At 40.4% G+C, this 16,797-nt stretch overlaps 2 protein-coding genes across 2 annotated transcripts in view; both read right to left on the bottom strand.

Annotated features, from left to right (window-relative positions):
• The window catches only part of LOC112556851 (poly [ADP-ribose] polymerase 11-like), a 71,916-nt gene extending 55,947 nt beyond the window's left edge, over positions 1-15,969 (bottom strand). The window contains exon 1 of the transcript XR_003097837.1: positions 15,695-15,969. The gene's annotated coding sequence lies outside the window, so the exon portion shown is untranslated. The remainder of the gene's footprint in view (positions 1-15,694) is intronic.
• LOC112557653 (poly [ADP-ribose] polymerase 12-like) lies at positions 10,234-15,400 on the bottom strand. The gene is made up of 6 exons (XM_025227642.1): positions 13,840-15,400; positions 13,275-13,489; positions 12,550-12,741; positions 12,032-12,228; positions 11,642-11,869; positions 10,234-11,372 (listed from the first exon to the last, which is right to left on the bottom strand). The coding sequence occupies exons 1-6, from the start codon at positions 15,398-15,400 to the stop codon at positions 10,880-10,882; spliced, it is 2,886 nt and encodes a 961-aa protein (XP_025083427.1). The 3' UTR covers positions 10,234-10,879.
• Positions 15,970-16,797: the final 828 nt, after the last annotated feature.

The raw sequence follows: 16,797 nt of genomic DNA, 5'->3' as shown, positions 1-16,797 counted from the left end.
GGAGGATCAGAATATCATTAACATGAATCATAACATGTTCAGCTCGTCACTCTCCGGCGGCTTTGCGTAGGAAGGATGGCCCAAGGTGTACGCCCACGAGAACCCTTCCAGAAACATGATCCGCACTGGGTGGCCACTGGCAACGATGATGGGATTCGTGAACTTATCACTGTAGCGAGCTGTGGTGAAGTAAGCTCCCTTGCCCCAGACAGTTCCAACATTCTCTCCAGACCTGCGGAAGTCGAAACTGTTGGTGCAGATGCCCCTGGCCGCCTGAAGTGTCGGCGTTCCGTGAAACAACTGACGCTCCTTCACATCTTTTGGTGCCTGACCTTTAGGAGTCATTGCCCGTCTGGCACTAAAGACATCAAATAAAAATGAAACCAAACTTAAAATAACACCACCTACCTGCAAACGTCTTATCAGAACATAACAAAAGCTTCACTCACAAGGACAAATATACAAGAATCATCATTAACAGTGCTAGAAATTTCTTAAAAGGATATCAGGAATTATTTTTAATGAGATATTATGACGAAGAGTACAAGATAAAGCACGTCCTCAAATGATCTATATCAAACTCTGGGCTGTATTTTCTCGTTTTTTTACAAATTAGAAACTTACATGCAAACTCAGAGCGGTTACCTGCAATATTTATCCCAAAGACCCGGGTTCTGTACGCGGAATATGGCAACAATTCTGTTTTTATTTACATTCATCGTCCAGAAAAAATGTCGCTGAACCTCAGAGTATTCTGGGCTATCACCGTCCAACAAGACAGTCTCGAACTTCTGGAAGTGATCCACAGAAGCCCAGTGTTCAGGCACCTTGCATGTGTATGTAGGGACATCGGGAAGCAGCAATGGAGACCTGAAAACAGACCGTTTGTGTTTTACTGTCTCCTACGACACAGTTTTCTTTCTATTGCCCTCCTTGTCCACTAATACAAAAATTAATTAAAACTTACATGGTTGGAGCTTCTAACTTGTCAGTGAAGATAAAGACTGGTCGTCGAACGATACGTGTGGATTGCTGAGAGTCTTGGTTTATTTGTATCATCGGCGAGCTGTGTGTTGCCACCACCAGACGTAGCTTTTCAATTCTGAGGTAATACAGATACTGCTTCTTGCGGTACTTCTCTTCCAGAGTGTACTGCAATGTCCCCTACAAACACACACATACAGGCACGCACGAGTGCACAACACAATCATTGTTGTAATGAAAGCCACAAGCAATGCATTTTATTATTTGTGAGAACAGAAGTTGTATATCACAATATTTGTGGCTAAATTCACCGTTGGTCTCTCAAAGGTTGTCGTACAGCAACTCAAAGAAATGGTATCATTTTTTGTATTCGTAAAGAAGGGACGTGCAAACAATACATAAAAATTGGAGGCTTCATACTTAAAGACCTACCCAATGAAGGACACATTTCACTCCCAAAAGACTCGTATGTATTTTAGACTGAAAAGCGTAACAAAGAGATATGAATACAGTCTATGAGGTTCGTGGTAATGCAGGTAGATTTTGGAGATATTCTTCATTTTAATCACGTTGTCTTTACCTACAGGTGAGTATACAGAAACAGCGCACGTCACACAACAATCTTGGACAATGGATATAAGCCTAATAAAGGAAAGGACAGGTAGATACCGGGATAAACGGAGTGTATGTGCCATCACGTTGTTGCCAGTACCACACCCACTGAGTGTAGAAGTTGAGAGGAGTTCCTGGCGCTGCCTCTACATATGATGGTGTCGACAGTCGGTTGAATGTCATTGAACGATTTTTTCCTTCTCCTGTGATTCTGGCTAACATCTCTCGGAAGTCTTCAGGAAACTTTGAAACAAATAACCATTAATATTTCTACACTATCAGTTGGTATCACTTGCTCATACCTTATAAACATGCAAAGGACTGAACACGGACAAACAAATGCTATGGGCATGTTTTAATTTCAAATATCCCTGTCTTTCTTTCTGAATGTCTGTCTGAACAGATAGCTCAGTTTCACGTTTAGTCTTAGAAAGTATCTACATATTAACCTTACCTGAAGTGTTTCAAAATCACAGAGGTCACAAAAGCTTTGTTCTAGCAGTTTACTTGAGGGGACAACGCGCCATTCCCCACCTTTCTTCCTCTGAATCATCCACAGGTAAGGCAAGCGATCAGGACTGTGGTAACGTGGACAGTTTCCAGCGTTGGGACACTCACCTGTCCAGGTATATGTTTCACAAATGTACTCGTACTTGCTAATGTCAGCATCTGCCAGAAAACATAGTTTCATGTCCGTAAAATTTCGATACCAGCTCCGAAAATTGAACCAATCATTTGGTTTGCCTGTAACAAACAATCCAATTAACAACAGATTAAACAGAGAAAATGCTGTTACGATGTTTGCTTACAAGGTTTACGAGAAGAAAGCATTGTAAAGAAGAGGGAGGAGGAAATTCGTGTTTCACGCCGAATCAGCAACAAAGAGTATATCGCAAGGCAGCCAACCCTGTAAAATTACACCACATGCAGAGAAAGAACAGCGTGCCCGAGATGAGATCTGAACCAGGGATGGGGAGTAGCTGTAGCCTAGCTACAGCTACTGTAGCCGGCTACAAATTTTGTAGCTTGTAGCTTAGCCGGCTACAAATTTAAAAAAAGTAGCTTTTAGCCGTAGCTACATTTTAGAAAGTAGCTGTAGCTTGGCTACAGGTTGGCTACTTTCACGACTGTAGCACTCTAGTAGTGTACAAAGTATAATGTCTTTGGGTTGTAGATTTGCATCTATATTCCAGAATGTTCAGCACGCAGCAATGTAAAAGGTAGAATGTCTTTGTGCGAGGAGGAAATGATGTTCAACAATGTAGCAATGTTCAAAGTAAAAATGTCTTGTCTTTGCGCGAGGGAGGAAATGATGTTCAACAATGTAGCGATTTTTCAAAAATGTCTTTATTGCGACGAAATAGAATGTCTGTGCTAGAATGTTCGAGGGAGGGAGAATAAATAACAGGACTGACAGTGGTGTGGGACCTGATGCATGCGGGAAAAGTGCTGATTCATAAGAGGGCGAAAATAGTTTTGCTGATGCATGCGGGAAAAGTGCTGATGCTTGCGGGAAAAAGTGCTGATTCATAAGAGGGCGAAATAGTTTTGCTGATGCATGCGGGAAAAGTGCTGATGCTTGCGGGAAAAAGTGCTGATTCATAAGAGGGCGAAAATAGTTTTGCTGATGCATGCGGGAAAAGTGCTGATGCTTGCGGGAAAAAGTGCTGATTCATAAGAGGGCGAAAATAGTTTTGCTGATGCATGCGGGAAAAGTGCTGATGCTTGCGAAAAAAGTGCTGATGTATGTGAGATCAAGGTTCGCCACTGCCAGAAATATCGACTGGCGTCGGATTAAAACCATCTAGAACCCACGACAGTGTTGTGTTTGGTGTTGTGGAGAGACTGGGGGAAGAATCACATCTAACCCTGCTACACGAAGATGGACGTACCCATCAATTTCCAGCCTTATTTGAAATTTTTTACATTTTGCGAAGCACAAAATGTGGCTATAGTTTCAAATGCAAGAATGGGTGCACGAAAAGTACTCAACGAACAAGACGTCGGCGTTTAATTTGAGAACGCACTTGCAGGTAAGTTCGTTGAGATTTTCATCGATCTTCATTCTTCATGTTCTTGCTTGTCTGCTTAGAGGAGTGTACATGTTGTAAAGATTGTGGAAAGGTAAGGGGTTGCGTCAACGTGATTACCGCAGGGGCTCGACTGATCAAACTGCTGTCTTTACCGTTTCTGTACTATCTATTTAGTCTTTGTCATAAAGTGTGTGTGTGTTTTTTTTGTTTGTATGAAAAGAGCATGGAGGACGTTTGAACAGTATGGTGGCTGGAAGGATTTTATATTTAATGCTAGTAATTTAATATGACAATTAGCTTGGTAGAAACTTGCTGTGATTGTGAATGGACTTCTAAAATTTTGTTTCATTTTCATGTGTTTATTTTAGAGGAAACATCCACTGCTTGCCAGGCAGTTGACTCAAGACTTGGAAACGTCACGAAAGCGGAAAAGGGAAGACGACGACCAACCCTCTGTCTCGAAGCTCTTCAAAGTGGAACACAAGAGTACCGTCAGCAAAGCAGACGTCAATTCCGCCGTCCTTGATTACCTGTTGGAATGCAACCTGTCCTTCTTCATGCTGGAGAACGAGAAGTTTTCAAAGTTCGTGTCCAGACTCACTGGCCAGGAAACCCAGTTAATGAGCAGGAAAACGGCGAACAGAATGTTGGAGGTAAGTTTTACTATTTTTTTTCTTCCTTTTTGTTTGTTTTACTAGTTTTATTTTAAGTAGGGTGATGTATCCACAATTAATGTCTTTTGTTCTTGGTCACAGAACTCAAATTTCATCTGCTAAAATTGCATTGTGCATTGTGTTTCAGGAAAAGATGGCTGAGCTGAAGAAGAAAATTATCGGTGAACTGGAGAATGTGGAGCATGTATGCATCACTGCAGATTGCTGACTGCTCATCGAAGGCAAGTTTTTTTATATTTTTAATTCAATGTTTAATTTCAGTTGGTATTTGTTTTTCATCTATAAAGAATATTTTGATGCCAATGTAAATTAGGGTTAAGTTTTAATGTTACTTTTCCTTTCTTGTGTTTCAGGTCATTCTTGGGAGTTACCTGCCATTTTTTGGAAGGCTATGAAAGAAAATCCTTTGCATTGGCCTGCAAAAGAGTGAAAGGTTCGCACACCCATGATGTCCTAGCCACGCAGCTCAACTCCATCCTGAGAGAGTACAAGATCCAGAACAAAGTTGTTCGCATTGTGACGGACAACGCATCAAACTTCGTGAAAGCTTTCAGGTGTGTACATGTATTATGATGATTATGTACGTTACTGTACTGCTGTATATATCTAGGATGAGCAAGCAGGCTGTGGGCGAGGTACTTCCAATGTGAAGATTCTTATGTTACCACTTTATTTTTTTTTAAAAACAAAAGTAGTTTGTTCTATGTGGCCAAATGCACTTCAGATTATTTAATGATTTCCGTTGCATTTTGTTTTCCAGGGTGTTTGGTCAGGATCAGTCACCAGAAGACTCAGACAGTGATGAGGAAGAGGAGAACATCACTTCTGTGGAGTTCCTGCCAGGGGAATCAACATCTGTTGTACTGCCCCCTGTGGTTGCTTCCCTTTTTTCCCCTTTGAAAATGGGGTTCAACATTTGGCTGTTATTTGTTTGTTGCAGGTGATGGGGCCTCTTGCAGATGCCTCAACTACTTGCAGGCGAGAAGTGCGTGGGCTTGGACACCTCCTGCCTCAGCTCAACACCCTCAAGATCCGCATCGAGCAACAGAAGTCCAAGCTAGAAATCTGTGGTCCCCTGGCTACTGCTGTCCTGAATGGGTTGGAGACCAGATTTGCTGATGCCTATAAGGACCAAGACACCCTGCTTGCAACTGTGTCGAACCCAAGGTGAGGAGAGTTTTCGTTATTTCAATGTATTTTTCTTCATTTATAAGCTACTCTGTGTCACTGTTCTTTGAGAATGAGAAGAATGTGAAGCGCTCAGAGCTCAGATTAAACGAGAATAAGCGCTATACAAATATCCGTAAATAAATTAAAAATAAACTTTTGGGGGGGGGGAGGGGGATGTTGATTAAAAAAAAAACCAACATAATATTCACTGTCACTGGTCTTTTGACACTTGCGTACAAATCAAAATAAGTACATAAAAACCAGTACATTTTAGAAAATTAATTAAAAACAATAAGAAAAAAATTTTAACCAAATTAAACAAAGCATTAATTATTGTGCATATTATTGTTTCAGCTGCAAGTTGATGTGGACTGGGGACCAAACCCTGCGTGAGAAATGCAGATCCCTCTTGACTGCAGAGGCAGCATTGATGGACACGCCAGTCCAATCCCCAACCAAGTGCACAGACGAACAGGCAGACTTCATCATTTATGAAGAAGTTACCGGCACCCCTGAGACAACTACCTTCCTGATGTCTGGATTGTCGCAGAATGTCAGTGAACTGGACAAATATCCCACGGTCAAACAAATTTATTTGCGCACCAACACCGTCTTGCCAAGCAGTGCTGCGGTTGAGAGATTGTTCAGTCTGGCAGGACTTATCATGACAAAGCTGCGCACTAGGGTGACAGACAGCAACTTCGAGGCCAAAGTTCTGGTCAAATTCAATTCTATGAAGGACTAAAAGAATGTAGATTTGTTTTAAGGTTACCGGTACACTCCAAAAATTAAAATCCATATTTTAAATATCTTTAAGGGTTTTTAAATATAGAGTAACAAAATAACATAAATATAGCACTTTAAAACTGTTTTTGAGTACCTAAAGTGAAAATTGTGACTTTAATCAACGTTTTTGTTTCAAAACGTACAAGCATTTTAAAAAACAAATTTACACAATACCATAAGTCATATACCAAAGGTTTTGGGTTTTTTGTAAACTAGAGGCACTGATAAGAAAACTGATGCATAACCGTTTTGATATCTCAAGATTTCTAGGAGATATAAAAAATCAGACATGTTACCCCCCGACTCAGTGTGAATGTGGCAATTAAATATTTAGAAAATATTTAGAAAAATGTTAATTTTATTAAAAGTAATGTTTATACCATATTCTCAAATGCATCACTTTGTAGCTTATGCATTTCTAAACAAAATTGCAAAATTTTACTGCTGTAGCACAAGCCAATCTTGAGAAATATGTTTTTATAGTTTAGGACTGGATGTCAAAAACGACAAACAGAAATTCAAGCTTAAGATTTAAAATAAATATATCTTGTATCAGATCATTTTGAAAAATATATTTCAGTGTTTATATGCTACATTTGACATCCTACTATATAATTAAAGTCTATTCTAGTATGCCAGGACTATACTTTTCACCCTATCAGCTTTTGGAAACAGTTTGTGTTCTTTTCTTTGTTTTCAGTGTCAGTGTTAGAAAAAAATGCCTTATGATCTGCTTGCCTAATTAGATTAAGCAGTGTTTTTACTTATATTCCATGCAAACTCATTTATTTCAATGGTCTGTTGTTCATTGTCACAGTATTGATAAGAGGTTGACATTTTTCATCACCACATAACCTAACTTATTGAAAATTCCACCAGGTACCTGATACTTAAGCATCTGTTTAGTTTTCATTTCTAAGTAATAGGAACAAATAGTTATAGAAAACAAATGTTTATCGGAAAACTTATATAATTTCTTTTGTCACTAAAACAGGATGAGGAAAAGATCCAGAAATGTTTAATATAATCGTAAATACGTGTACTTATTGTGTGAAAAAGGCCGGGAGAGGAAGGGGGCAAGGAATGAATGAAAGCATTTATGGATTCACTAAATAAAATTGTCGGTATATCGCAGTTCTCCGTTTCATTATTATAATAAAAACTTTGTAAAGCAAGTAATATAGTGTTTAGTGTGTATGTTTGATGTTTGTGTATATTGCTACAGCTAACTTGTTATAACATCACTCTTTTAAAAGTAGCCAAAAGAAGCCAAAAGAAGCTGGCTACATTTTAAAAGTAGCCCAAAGTAGCTGGCTACTTTTTGGAAAATTGTAGCTGTAGTGTAGCCGGCTACATTTTGAAGAAAAGTAGCTGTAGCCTAGCCGGCTACAAATTAAAAGTAGCTTGCCCATCCCTGATCTGAACCCTGGACAGCCAACCTTCACTGTATTGGTGACAGGCGCCAACCGTTGTACTACTGGACCACCACCACCACCCCATAATAAAGAAAAGTAAGAATCCAGAGAACTATGTGCGAATACAAACCACAGTTGGTACTGGTTTTACTGCCATTAATGTTGATGAAGTTAAATGGCTGACAACAACCATCTCGAAAGGCCTGCTGTTTGGTTGTAAACAATGTTTAGAGAAGTCAGTTTTACTGAAACCTGTGATGTCGGAGGAGCTGTAGCCAAAATTTCGGCTACCTGTTAAAGACTCGCCCAACTCACAAACAACACCTTTGACACAGTGAACGACTTAACTACTATCTCACATACCAACAGGCAATCTGTTATTGTTTACCTTGACAACGGTCCTGACAATTCTGTAATTCTCAATGATACTGTCAGCTCAAGGCTCAGTCTGGAAGGTCCTCATTCAATATTGGCCCTATGCTCTTTGTGGTCTTTAGCAATCCGTACAAGGTTTGTAAGAAACACTTCTAAACAGCAAGTCAACTTACACAGACTGGGTAAATGTAGGAGGAAGTACAGCCACCACCGATTTTAATATAGGTCAGAACTACGCATGCGCAAACTCATGAATTTTCACCTGCCTGATATCAGATAAGAAAGCTACGCAGCCAGTAATCTCTATTTAATCCTTTGAAATAAGAAAGGTGAGGTGTTATCGATAAGCACGGCTCCCACCCGAGGTTAGAGCAGGTTCTTGAGCCATAGCAACAAATGTCAACAGCATAACATTTAATATTAGTCTGTCTTTATCTCATCTTCTGTGAACCTCGAACCAACCTCGTCGTGGCTAAAAAAAAAAATCTCAGTTGCTTCCTGAATAGCTGGCAAATCGAAAGTACCAGCTGATTTCTAGAAATTTAGTGTCGGCAACAAAACTTGTGTACCATATGCTCACCTGTCTCACATACTTGTGTAGCTCCACACTGTTTTCTTCAAATGGACCGCCAGTGTTTACACAGATGTTCACGAACTATATTAAGTCCTTGAGACTGTTGGATTTAATCTCCCACGATAGGGAAAAGTGTTATAGGAAGGTGTGTGCGTGTGTGGTCATAATGAGTTGAATGTTTATTGACCCTCCTGTTTAGTAGCTGTCCGCTCATATCAGATGAATAGCATTTTTTTCAACTGTTATTTTGCAGTGTTTGTGTTTGCGTCTTTCTTGTCTCGTGTATAAATTCGACATAGTCTTAGATTTCCTGCACGACTGGATATCAAAGTACAGGACTTTAAAGTGTCTCAAAGCATCTAGTAAAAATGGACATGAATAGTCTTTTTAAAATTCTTCATGAGGGTTGTTTTTGTCCAACAGAAGCCTGTACGTGTACTTACCTTATTTGTGTTCTTGACACTGTCCAGGACACACTCTTGTATAAACTCTATCATCAACAAATCGAAATAACATTTGTTGTTATACAAGGAGACTCCTATCTTTGAAAAATGCTTCACACGCACGTTTCCCAGCGGTACACCAGACCAAATCTGCTTGTGATACGAACGAGTCGATTGAAGTTGTTCCACGAAGCCTCTGCACCTCATTATATCGCTTCTGGGAACAGCAATCACAGCTGTGCCTTTTCTATTGTTGGTGGAAATATGCTGACAGCGCAACTATAATTAATTACCAAAGCGAAATTTATGGGTCAAGCTCTAGTAAACCCAACCACGGACGTGTACAGGTGGACTGCTGTCTGTCTGTCGAGACCAACGCTTAGCCTCTTGCCAAGTTCTCCGCTGTTAGTCTCGGCGAGCCTAGACAATGAATGTGACTAAACCGGAAGCTTTGTACACACCTGCCTCCTTTTAGTAATTAACAGGAAAAATCGTTTGCCAGCAGTCCAGTAATACAAGTTCGTGACCCAACTGAATATCGCGACTTTCATTCTGTCACGTGACCAGATGGTTTCGACCATGAGATAAGCAACTAGTTCAGACCGTCAGTAGGTCTCGTCTTTTCACAAGTCAGGTTTTGCATTCGCTATTACAAAAGAGGCCTTTATTATTATTTATTATTATTATTAAATCCTAATATTTATAAGATTTATTAGCACACACAATAATCATAGGAATAAAAAGGACAGATAAATACACATATATAAGTAGACATGGTGAGGACACGTGGCATTGTATCAGCGAGTTGTTTTGTGTTACTATTATTTTTACACTGCTCCACTTCCAGAAACTACACGTCTCCAAAGCCTAAGACTGTGTTGGAAGCAGGGACACGTGGTCTGATGAATTTAGATAAACAGAAGGGTGCAACTTCCCAGGTAAAAAGGAAAGACTCATTACCATAACTAGGGTACCACCAGCAGATGAAACAAATTATCATTTTTGCAGCTTTTAAGTGGAGAATAATCTCCCTTTTGGCACCTACCTTGACATTGAAAAGAAATGCAAGGGTATATCTCAAGAAATGGCAGAAATCCAATATTAAGGAGTAAATGGTACACAGAAACTATGTCACTTTAAAAAAAAAAATACACAGAAAAGGCTTTATCATCTTCATCTTGAAACAACAGTTTAATAAAGTTTTGTGCACTGACGCCTTTGTTCTGTTCTCCAGTCAGTTAATATGGTGTTTCTTCACGTCAATATAAAGAGATGATCAATTATGAGAAGATTATAAACCAACGTTTTTTACAATATTAATTATAAAAAAGGGCTCAACAAGTGTCAAAGACTCTCTAGGCTTGATGGCGGCCTTGAATAATTTATTTGTTAAAAGAATACTTTTCAAATTTATTAAGTAAGCGTAGGAACATTGCAACATATTGTGTTTTAGTCTTTGTGCTTCTTGCCTAGAAATGATAGTCGTGATGGTGACCTGTCTGTTTGTTCTGCGATCGTGGTGCATGGTTAAAACAAGTGAAAATCTCTTTTGTCAATGTACAGGATCAGATACTCTGTGCCAGGTGAAAGATAACGAAGATGGCGGGGCAGGTAACATCGTGTAGGCAACAATCGTAAAGCTTCAGCCGGTCACGCACGTGGCTTGGTGAGGGAAGGATGACCCCGGGAGTGCTGCCCCACTAGGATCCTTCTCAGAAACATAAGCCGCTGGCGGTGAAAAACTAATTAAGGTTATGCTAAAATTCATGAAGACTGTAGTCATGGCATCTGCTGAGGATACTCTGGCGTTTAGTTAACGACGGCGGTGACGTCTGTTCTTGACCTGCGGTGGTGGGTTCTGAGGAGATGGCTGGACTACATCACTGTACTCGATCAGATACTCTGGGTAGCTCTGTGTCAGGTCAAAGATGACAAAAATGGTGGGGTTGGACAAATCATTCACGCAGGAATCGTACATCTTCAGCCTGTCACGCTCTGGTGGCTTGGTGTAAGAAGAATGGCCCAGAGTGTACTGCCCCACCAGGATCCTTCCCAGAAACATGAACCGCAGGGGGTCGCCTGTGAGTGTGATATGAGCACGTGTGTAGCTGTGACTGTACTTGGCTGTGGTGGAGAAGTAAGCTCCCTTGCCCCAGACAGCTCCAACATTTTCTCCAGACCTGCGGAAGTCGAAGCTGTTGGCGCAGATGCCCCTGGCCGCCTGAAGTGTCGGGGTTCCGTGAAACAACTGACGCTCGGCCACGTCTTCGTGACTTTGACCTCGAGGGGTCATGGCCCGTCTGGCACTGAATGAGACAAAATAAATAAATAAATCTGAATGTAGTAACATGGGAGAGTATCATTATTAACGATATAAACAATTAAAAAATTTTGCTTCAATTTATGAACATGGTACAAACTGCACACACAATCAAATTCATGAATGTTACTATAGATCAAAATATAGTATCATACACAAATCCCTTGATATCCTATAAGAGTTTCCCTTCTGGTAGAGGCATTCGCGAGCGCACACGCACATACAGATACACCTATTTTTTACAAATATCCTTACCTGCAGTATTTATACCACAGCACTGGGTTCTGCACACGGAAAACATGTACAATGTTGTGTCCGTTGATGTCCATGGTCGAGAAGAACTGTCGCTGCACAGCATCATACTCTGGATCATCTGAGTCCAGCTCCACGAGCTCGTAGTCCTGGAAGCGGTCCACAGCAGCCCAGTAGTCGGGTACCTGATGCAGCACTGATGCAGGAGCCTCACTTAGCAGCAGTGACGACCTGCACAAACAAAAAGCAAGGCTGAGATTTATTTTGTGATGTTCTCAGTGAGCAAAACTAATAGTAAAATTATGGGTAAATAATCTCCCTTCGTTCTCCCTAACCACCGCACCAAATTAATTTCGACAAACACACACACACAAAAGTTTTCATAAAACTCACATCTTTGGAAAATCTGCATTTTTAGTCAATACAAAGATTGGTCGCCGGAAGACAACTGTGGATCCATGCGTATGAAGGTTGGTTTGTATCATCGGCGAGGATTGAGTGTCCACCATCAGGCGAAGGTCTTCAAACTCGAAGTAGTACTTGTGCTGCCCCTTAAGGTACTTCTCCTCCAGAGTGTACTGCAGCGCCCCCTGTTATTCACACACACAAACATACACACACACACACACACACACACACACACACACACACACACACACACACACACACACACACACACACACACACACACACACACACACACACACACAAATTGACAATAGCTGTTAGAACTGAAGGTTTTCAAATTCTGAATAAACATTACTGTAAAATTTACTGCGCAGTCAAGCAGTCTTTAATTTAACATCTTCTATGGTCATATGTTATGAAGTTCTTTATGTTGTTATTTTGAAAAAAAAGTTCTAACCTATTAAGACTTGTTTAATGATCTAGTAATTTAAAAAATTACATACCGGGTAGAAGGGGGTGTATCTGCCATCACGTTCTTGCCGATACCACACCCACTGAGTGTAGAAGTTGAGAGGAGTTCCTGGTGTTGCAGTCACATATGATGGTGCTGACAGTCGTTTAAGCTTTACTGGTGCTCCTTTCAATACAGCTGACATAGCGCAGAAGTCCATTCGGGTCATTCCAAGAATATTAAACTTTCAACAACAAAAATCAGAAGCTATATTAATAATGAAAACACTCTAGTAGTCTAAACGAAGTGGTATGTTAAGAAGAAGAATTCGTTTGACTGGCAAGTGACTTTGCAGGAGAATCTCCTTAATAATGGATAAAAAAATGAAGAAAATAAAGAACAGTTTTCAATAAAAAAAATTGTAGCACTCTCGAAAAACAAACAGAATAACGACAGAACAACCACGCCATCCTCTTGTTTGCATGTATACACAGTACAACAAACAACACTAACCTACTCAAGTTTCACACACAGAAAGAGAAATTTAGAAAAACCACACACCTGTTGCAAGAAATGCTATAAAAAAATGTCTTTAAATACAGACCAAGGTGGTGAGCCTGGCCAGCCACTGCATCTATTCAGTTTTCCTAGGTGACCAGTAAGAGTCAGCTAGTATCGGAAACGAATTAATAAAGGAACTACATAAACAGAAATAAATTATTGCCTATACACAGAAAATTTTCCGATGGGCAACCGGTAATAAAATACCAATTTCACCTCTTTTTTGAGGACATCATCATATTCACAGAATCGTGTCTCCAGCTGGACACCGTCGCTTGTGGGGATTCTTCGCCATTGTCCATCCTCTGCAGTCAGCCACAGGTATGGCAGGCGGTCAGGATGATGATAATGTGGACAGAACGGAATGTTGGGACACGCACCTGTCCAGGTGTACTTTGCACAAATGTATTCGTACTTCCCGGGAAAGATATCTATGGAAAAACAAGTAGTTCCACCTTTGTGAAATCTCGATACCAAGTCGGATTTGAAGATTTGTAGTGTGTCGGACCACGCCTTTGGGTAGACGTGGATGAAACTTCTAAAAGGACATTTGACAAAACTATGATAGAGATATTATCTCACATCTAATCTAACCATACTCCATTGTAAATGTCAAAGCATTACATATAAGCAGTTCACTATAATTTATGATCTGATTGATGATTGTCTCAGAATTTCGTTCTCTATAGTGAGACAGAACAAAATCTGAATCCATTTGTTTTTCCTTATTAGAAACGCGTGTTCATCATTCAGTTATTTTAAAAAAGTGAAATGAGCTCACCTTTGTCGTTCACCGATTTCGAGAGGTCGAGGGTGCTGATGGCTTTCTGTAGCTGACCTACAGATGGCGCTCTCTGTATAGCAGAGGCACCTACATTCTCTTGCGTTTCTGTGTGCTCTCCCTTCTTGGCGATGACGAGTCTGCGAAGGACGTCCTCTCGCCACGTGTCCATATGAAACGTCTTCAACACGTAGGCGTTGTGTTCTCCTGAATCTCGTATCACGTGACCAAACTTGCAGCCATCGCCACTGGTACACTGGTTGAAGGTATTCTTGGAACAAACATGGAGGTCTGGGCAATCATCCAGATGACAGCCTGATGTGTTATGATTGACACAGATGGTTGGATTACTACAGCGAATGATCGCGCAGATTTCGCTGTCAGTGAACTCATCCAGTTTCAAATCCGAACGCACTTTGGCATTTGACCCGGAGGAGAAACTATGACTGTAATTGCATAGGGTGCTGACACAGTCACCTGCGACAAACTTTCGACAGACGTGGAAGTACTTACAAGACTTATTATCGCAGCCCGATTTTCTGGGGTCGTAAAACCTGAAGCACGCCCTAGCTCGGCTGTTGTAAACAGAAACGTAATTTAAATTACTTCTATGTACGTACAAAAGAAATCGGTCTTTATTGTCCTTTAACCAGTCGATGATGCCCGCTAGCCCCAAATGTCCTAAAAGATGGCCTCTTTCGGTCAAAAATGTGTTGAATCTAGCTCGCCCACTGAAACGCTTCAGCAGGAAGCTGAAAACATCGACAACGCTTTCATCTGTGTCGTCTGTTGCCAGTGACAGAGTTGACGTCGCTGTGAAACTACTCCAGAGACTCAGCGTCGATGAAGCAGGTGTCATCTGCGATTGTAGTCCGATATCCCGGTCAGAAACAACTCTTACCAGTATAATCTCCCTTAACTCCTCGTCCGTCAAATGGCTGACATCAAACGTGTCCAGAACCCACATATTATGGTCGGACCTTTTAATAGAATGTTCAAACTTACAGCAAGCCCCAGCTGTACATTTCTGTTTGATGAAACGAGAGCAGACGTGAAGGTCTGGACAGTCATCGTCATCACAACCATCCATGTTGTACTCCTCGCACACGGCTGGATGGCTGCAAAGTATAATGGTGCGGATATCTTCACATGAAAAAGAAGACAGACCCAACCTGTCTGACAACCTCCTGTTGGCTTCGTTACTAAGGTCGTGTCCAAAACGACAGCTGAATCTTCTCGTGCAGCTGCCGCTGATGAAGTATTTGCACACGTGGAATTTTTGACAGTTTTCCTTTTTGCACGTTTCGCATCCTCTCCTGCGATATCCACAGCAAATACTTGCATCCTTGCAGAAGACAGACAGACAGTTTACCTTGTTATTCTTTTCAAAGACTAAGAACTTGTTTATGTTTGATATCCGCCTCAAAGCGGAACGAAGGCCAATGTCTCTGACAGTTTTATTCTGGTACAAACTCCTTCTGAGTTTTCCAAATTTTGCTCTTCCGTCAAACTCTGTAAGCAACAGTGTGGTAACTTCCTTCTCCAACCGTTCATCAGCCATTATGGTGCTTTTAACTTGAACACACGAGTACTCTGCCATTAAAAAGTTTAAAGCAAAATTCAGCAAACACAAAACGAAAAATGATAATGTTGGAAGATGTTGATATTCCCGACTTTAACATTTCCTGCCCCCCTCTAATATTCTTTGCTCTACATTCTCAACTCAAATTCAGAAAATTTACTTTTATATTCATTTCTCATAGCTTAACTGTAAAAGTCTTCCAACGAGTGTATGACAAGCCATTGTAAAGAGAAATTGTTAAAGTACATAGGTTATGAGCTGTTAGCAACTTACCGTGTCCAGGGTATGATATGAAGATTCCGGAGCCAAATCCTTTCCTTCAAATATCTTTGGTCTCCAATGAAAATTCGTGCATCCATATACTGTGTAGGCAGGTAAGCTTTTTGCTTTTACAAGTGCTTGCGATTTTTAGATATTTGGCGACAAAATACCTGAGAAGCGATAACAGATTGAAAACTAGTCAGATTTAACTGACATTATTTTACGACATACAAAAAGCATCTAACGGTCTGTACTCTTCCCAACTGTTCAGCTTTCCCGCCATGACATAATCATCTCCGTGCCATCAGATGAAATACAACATTCACTGGTCAAAGGCAAGAACTAGTCCTGATAATACTGTTACTCACTATCTATAAATGAATGTATAATCTTTGCACCAACCTCTTCACAAGCAGCCAATCTCAGTGTTGATATTCTATGTCGCATCAGTCTGTTGACATACCATTGAAGATAACGGCTTGTTGTTGAACATATATTTTTCGAGAAGATAACTAACATTATCACGTTCACAAATATTCATTAAGTGTACTATTATTATGTTATCAACAAATATTTTATCACGGAAAAGGTGAACAAAATTATAATTTGCTATTGTTGCTTTTAATTATAATGGAAGAAATGGCTCTGGCTGGTCTAAAGTCTTTAAAAAAATAAAACAACACACATACATTTAATATTGTTTGTGGGATATTGTTTATATCTATGGAATGTCGATGTCGAGGTACACACGGCCTACAACCACTAGGCTATAGAAGCTTTACCTTTTGCAACTTTGTTCTTTGTCTTCTATGTGCCTGAGACAGGCCGAGCTAGAAATACTGAGTAAACACAATGGAAACATTTATGAAATCTGTGAAAAAGATAGAAAAACATAAATCACTCACCAAACTCGGAAAAACTTGTAACTCTTCTACAGGAATCCTATTTATCAGAACTAGACAGTGCTACCCACCGCTGTACTCTTGTAACGATGATAGAAGATGAAGCGATTTAGAGAAGGCACGTGATCACAGGTTATCGGCAAGAGGCCCTTAAAGTTAAAGACCCACCCGAGAACAATATGTTAAATGACTGTTCTTAGTTAAAAAAAAAAA

This window comes from Pomacea canaliculata, linkage group LG2, assembly GCF_003073045.1.
Source record: "Pomacea canaliculata isolate SZHN2017 linkage group LG2, ASM307304v1, whole genome shotgun sequence".
Taxonomy (NCBI): domain Eukaryota; kingdom Metazoa; phylum Mollusca; class Gastropoda; order Architaenioglossa; family Ampullariidae; genus Pomacea; species Pomacea canaliculata.
This window is presented reverse-complemented; position numbering and strand designations above follow the sequence as displayed.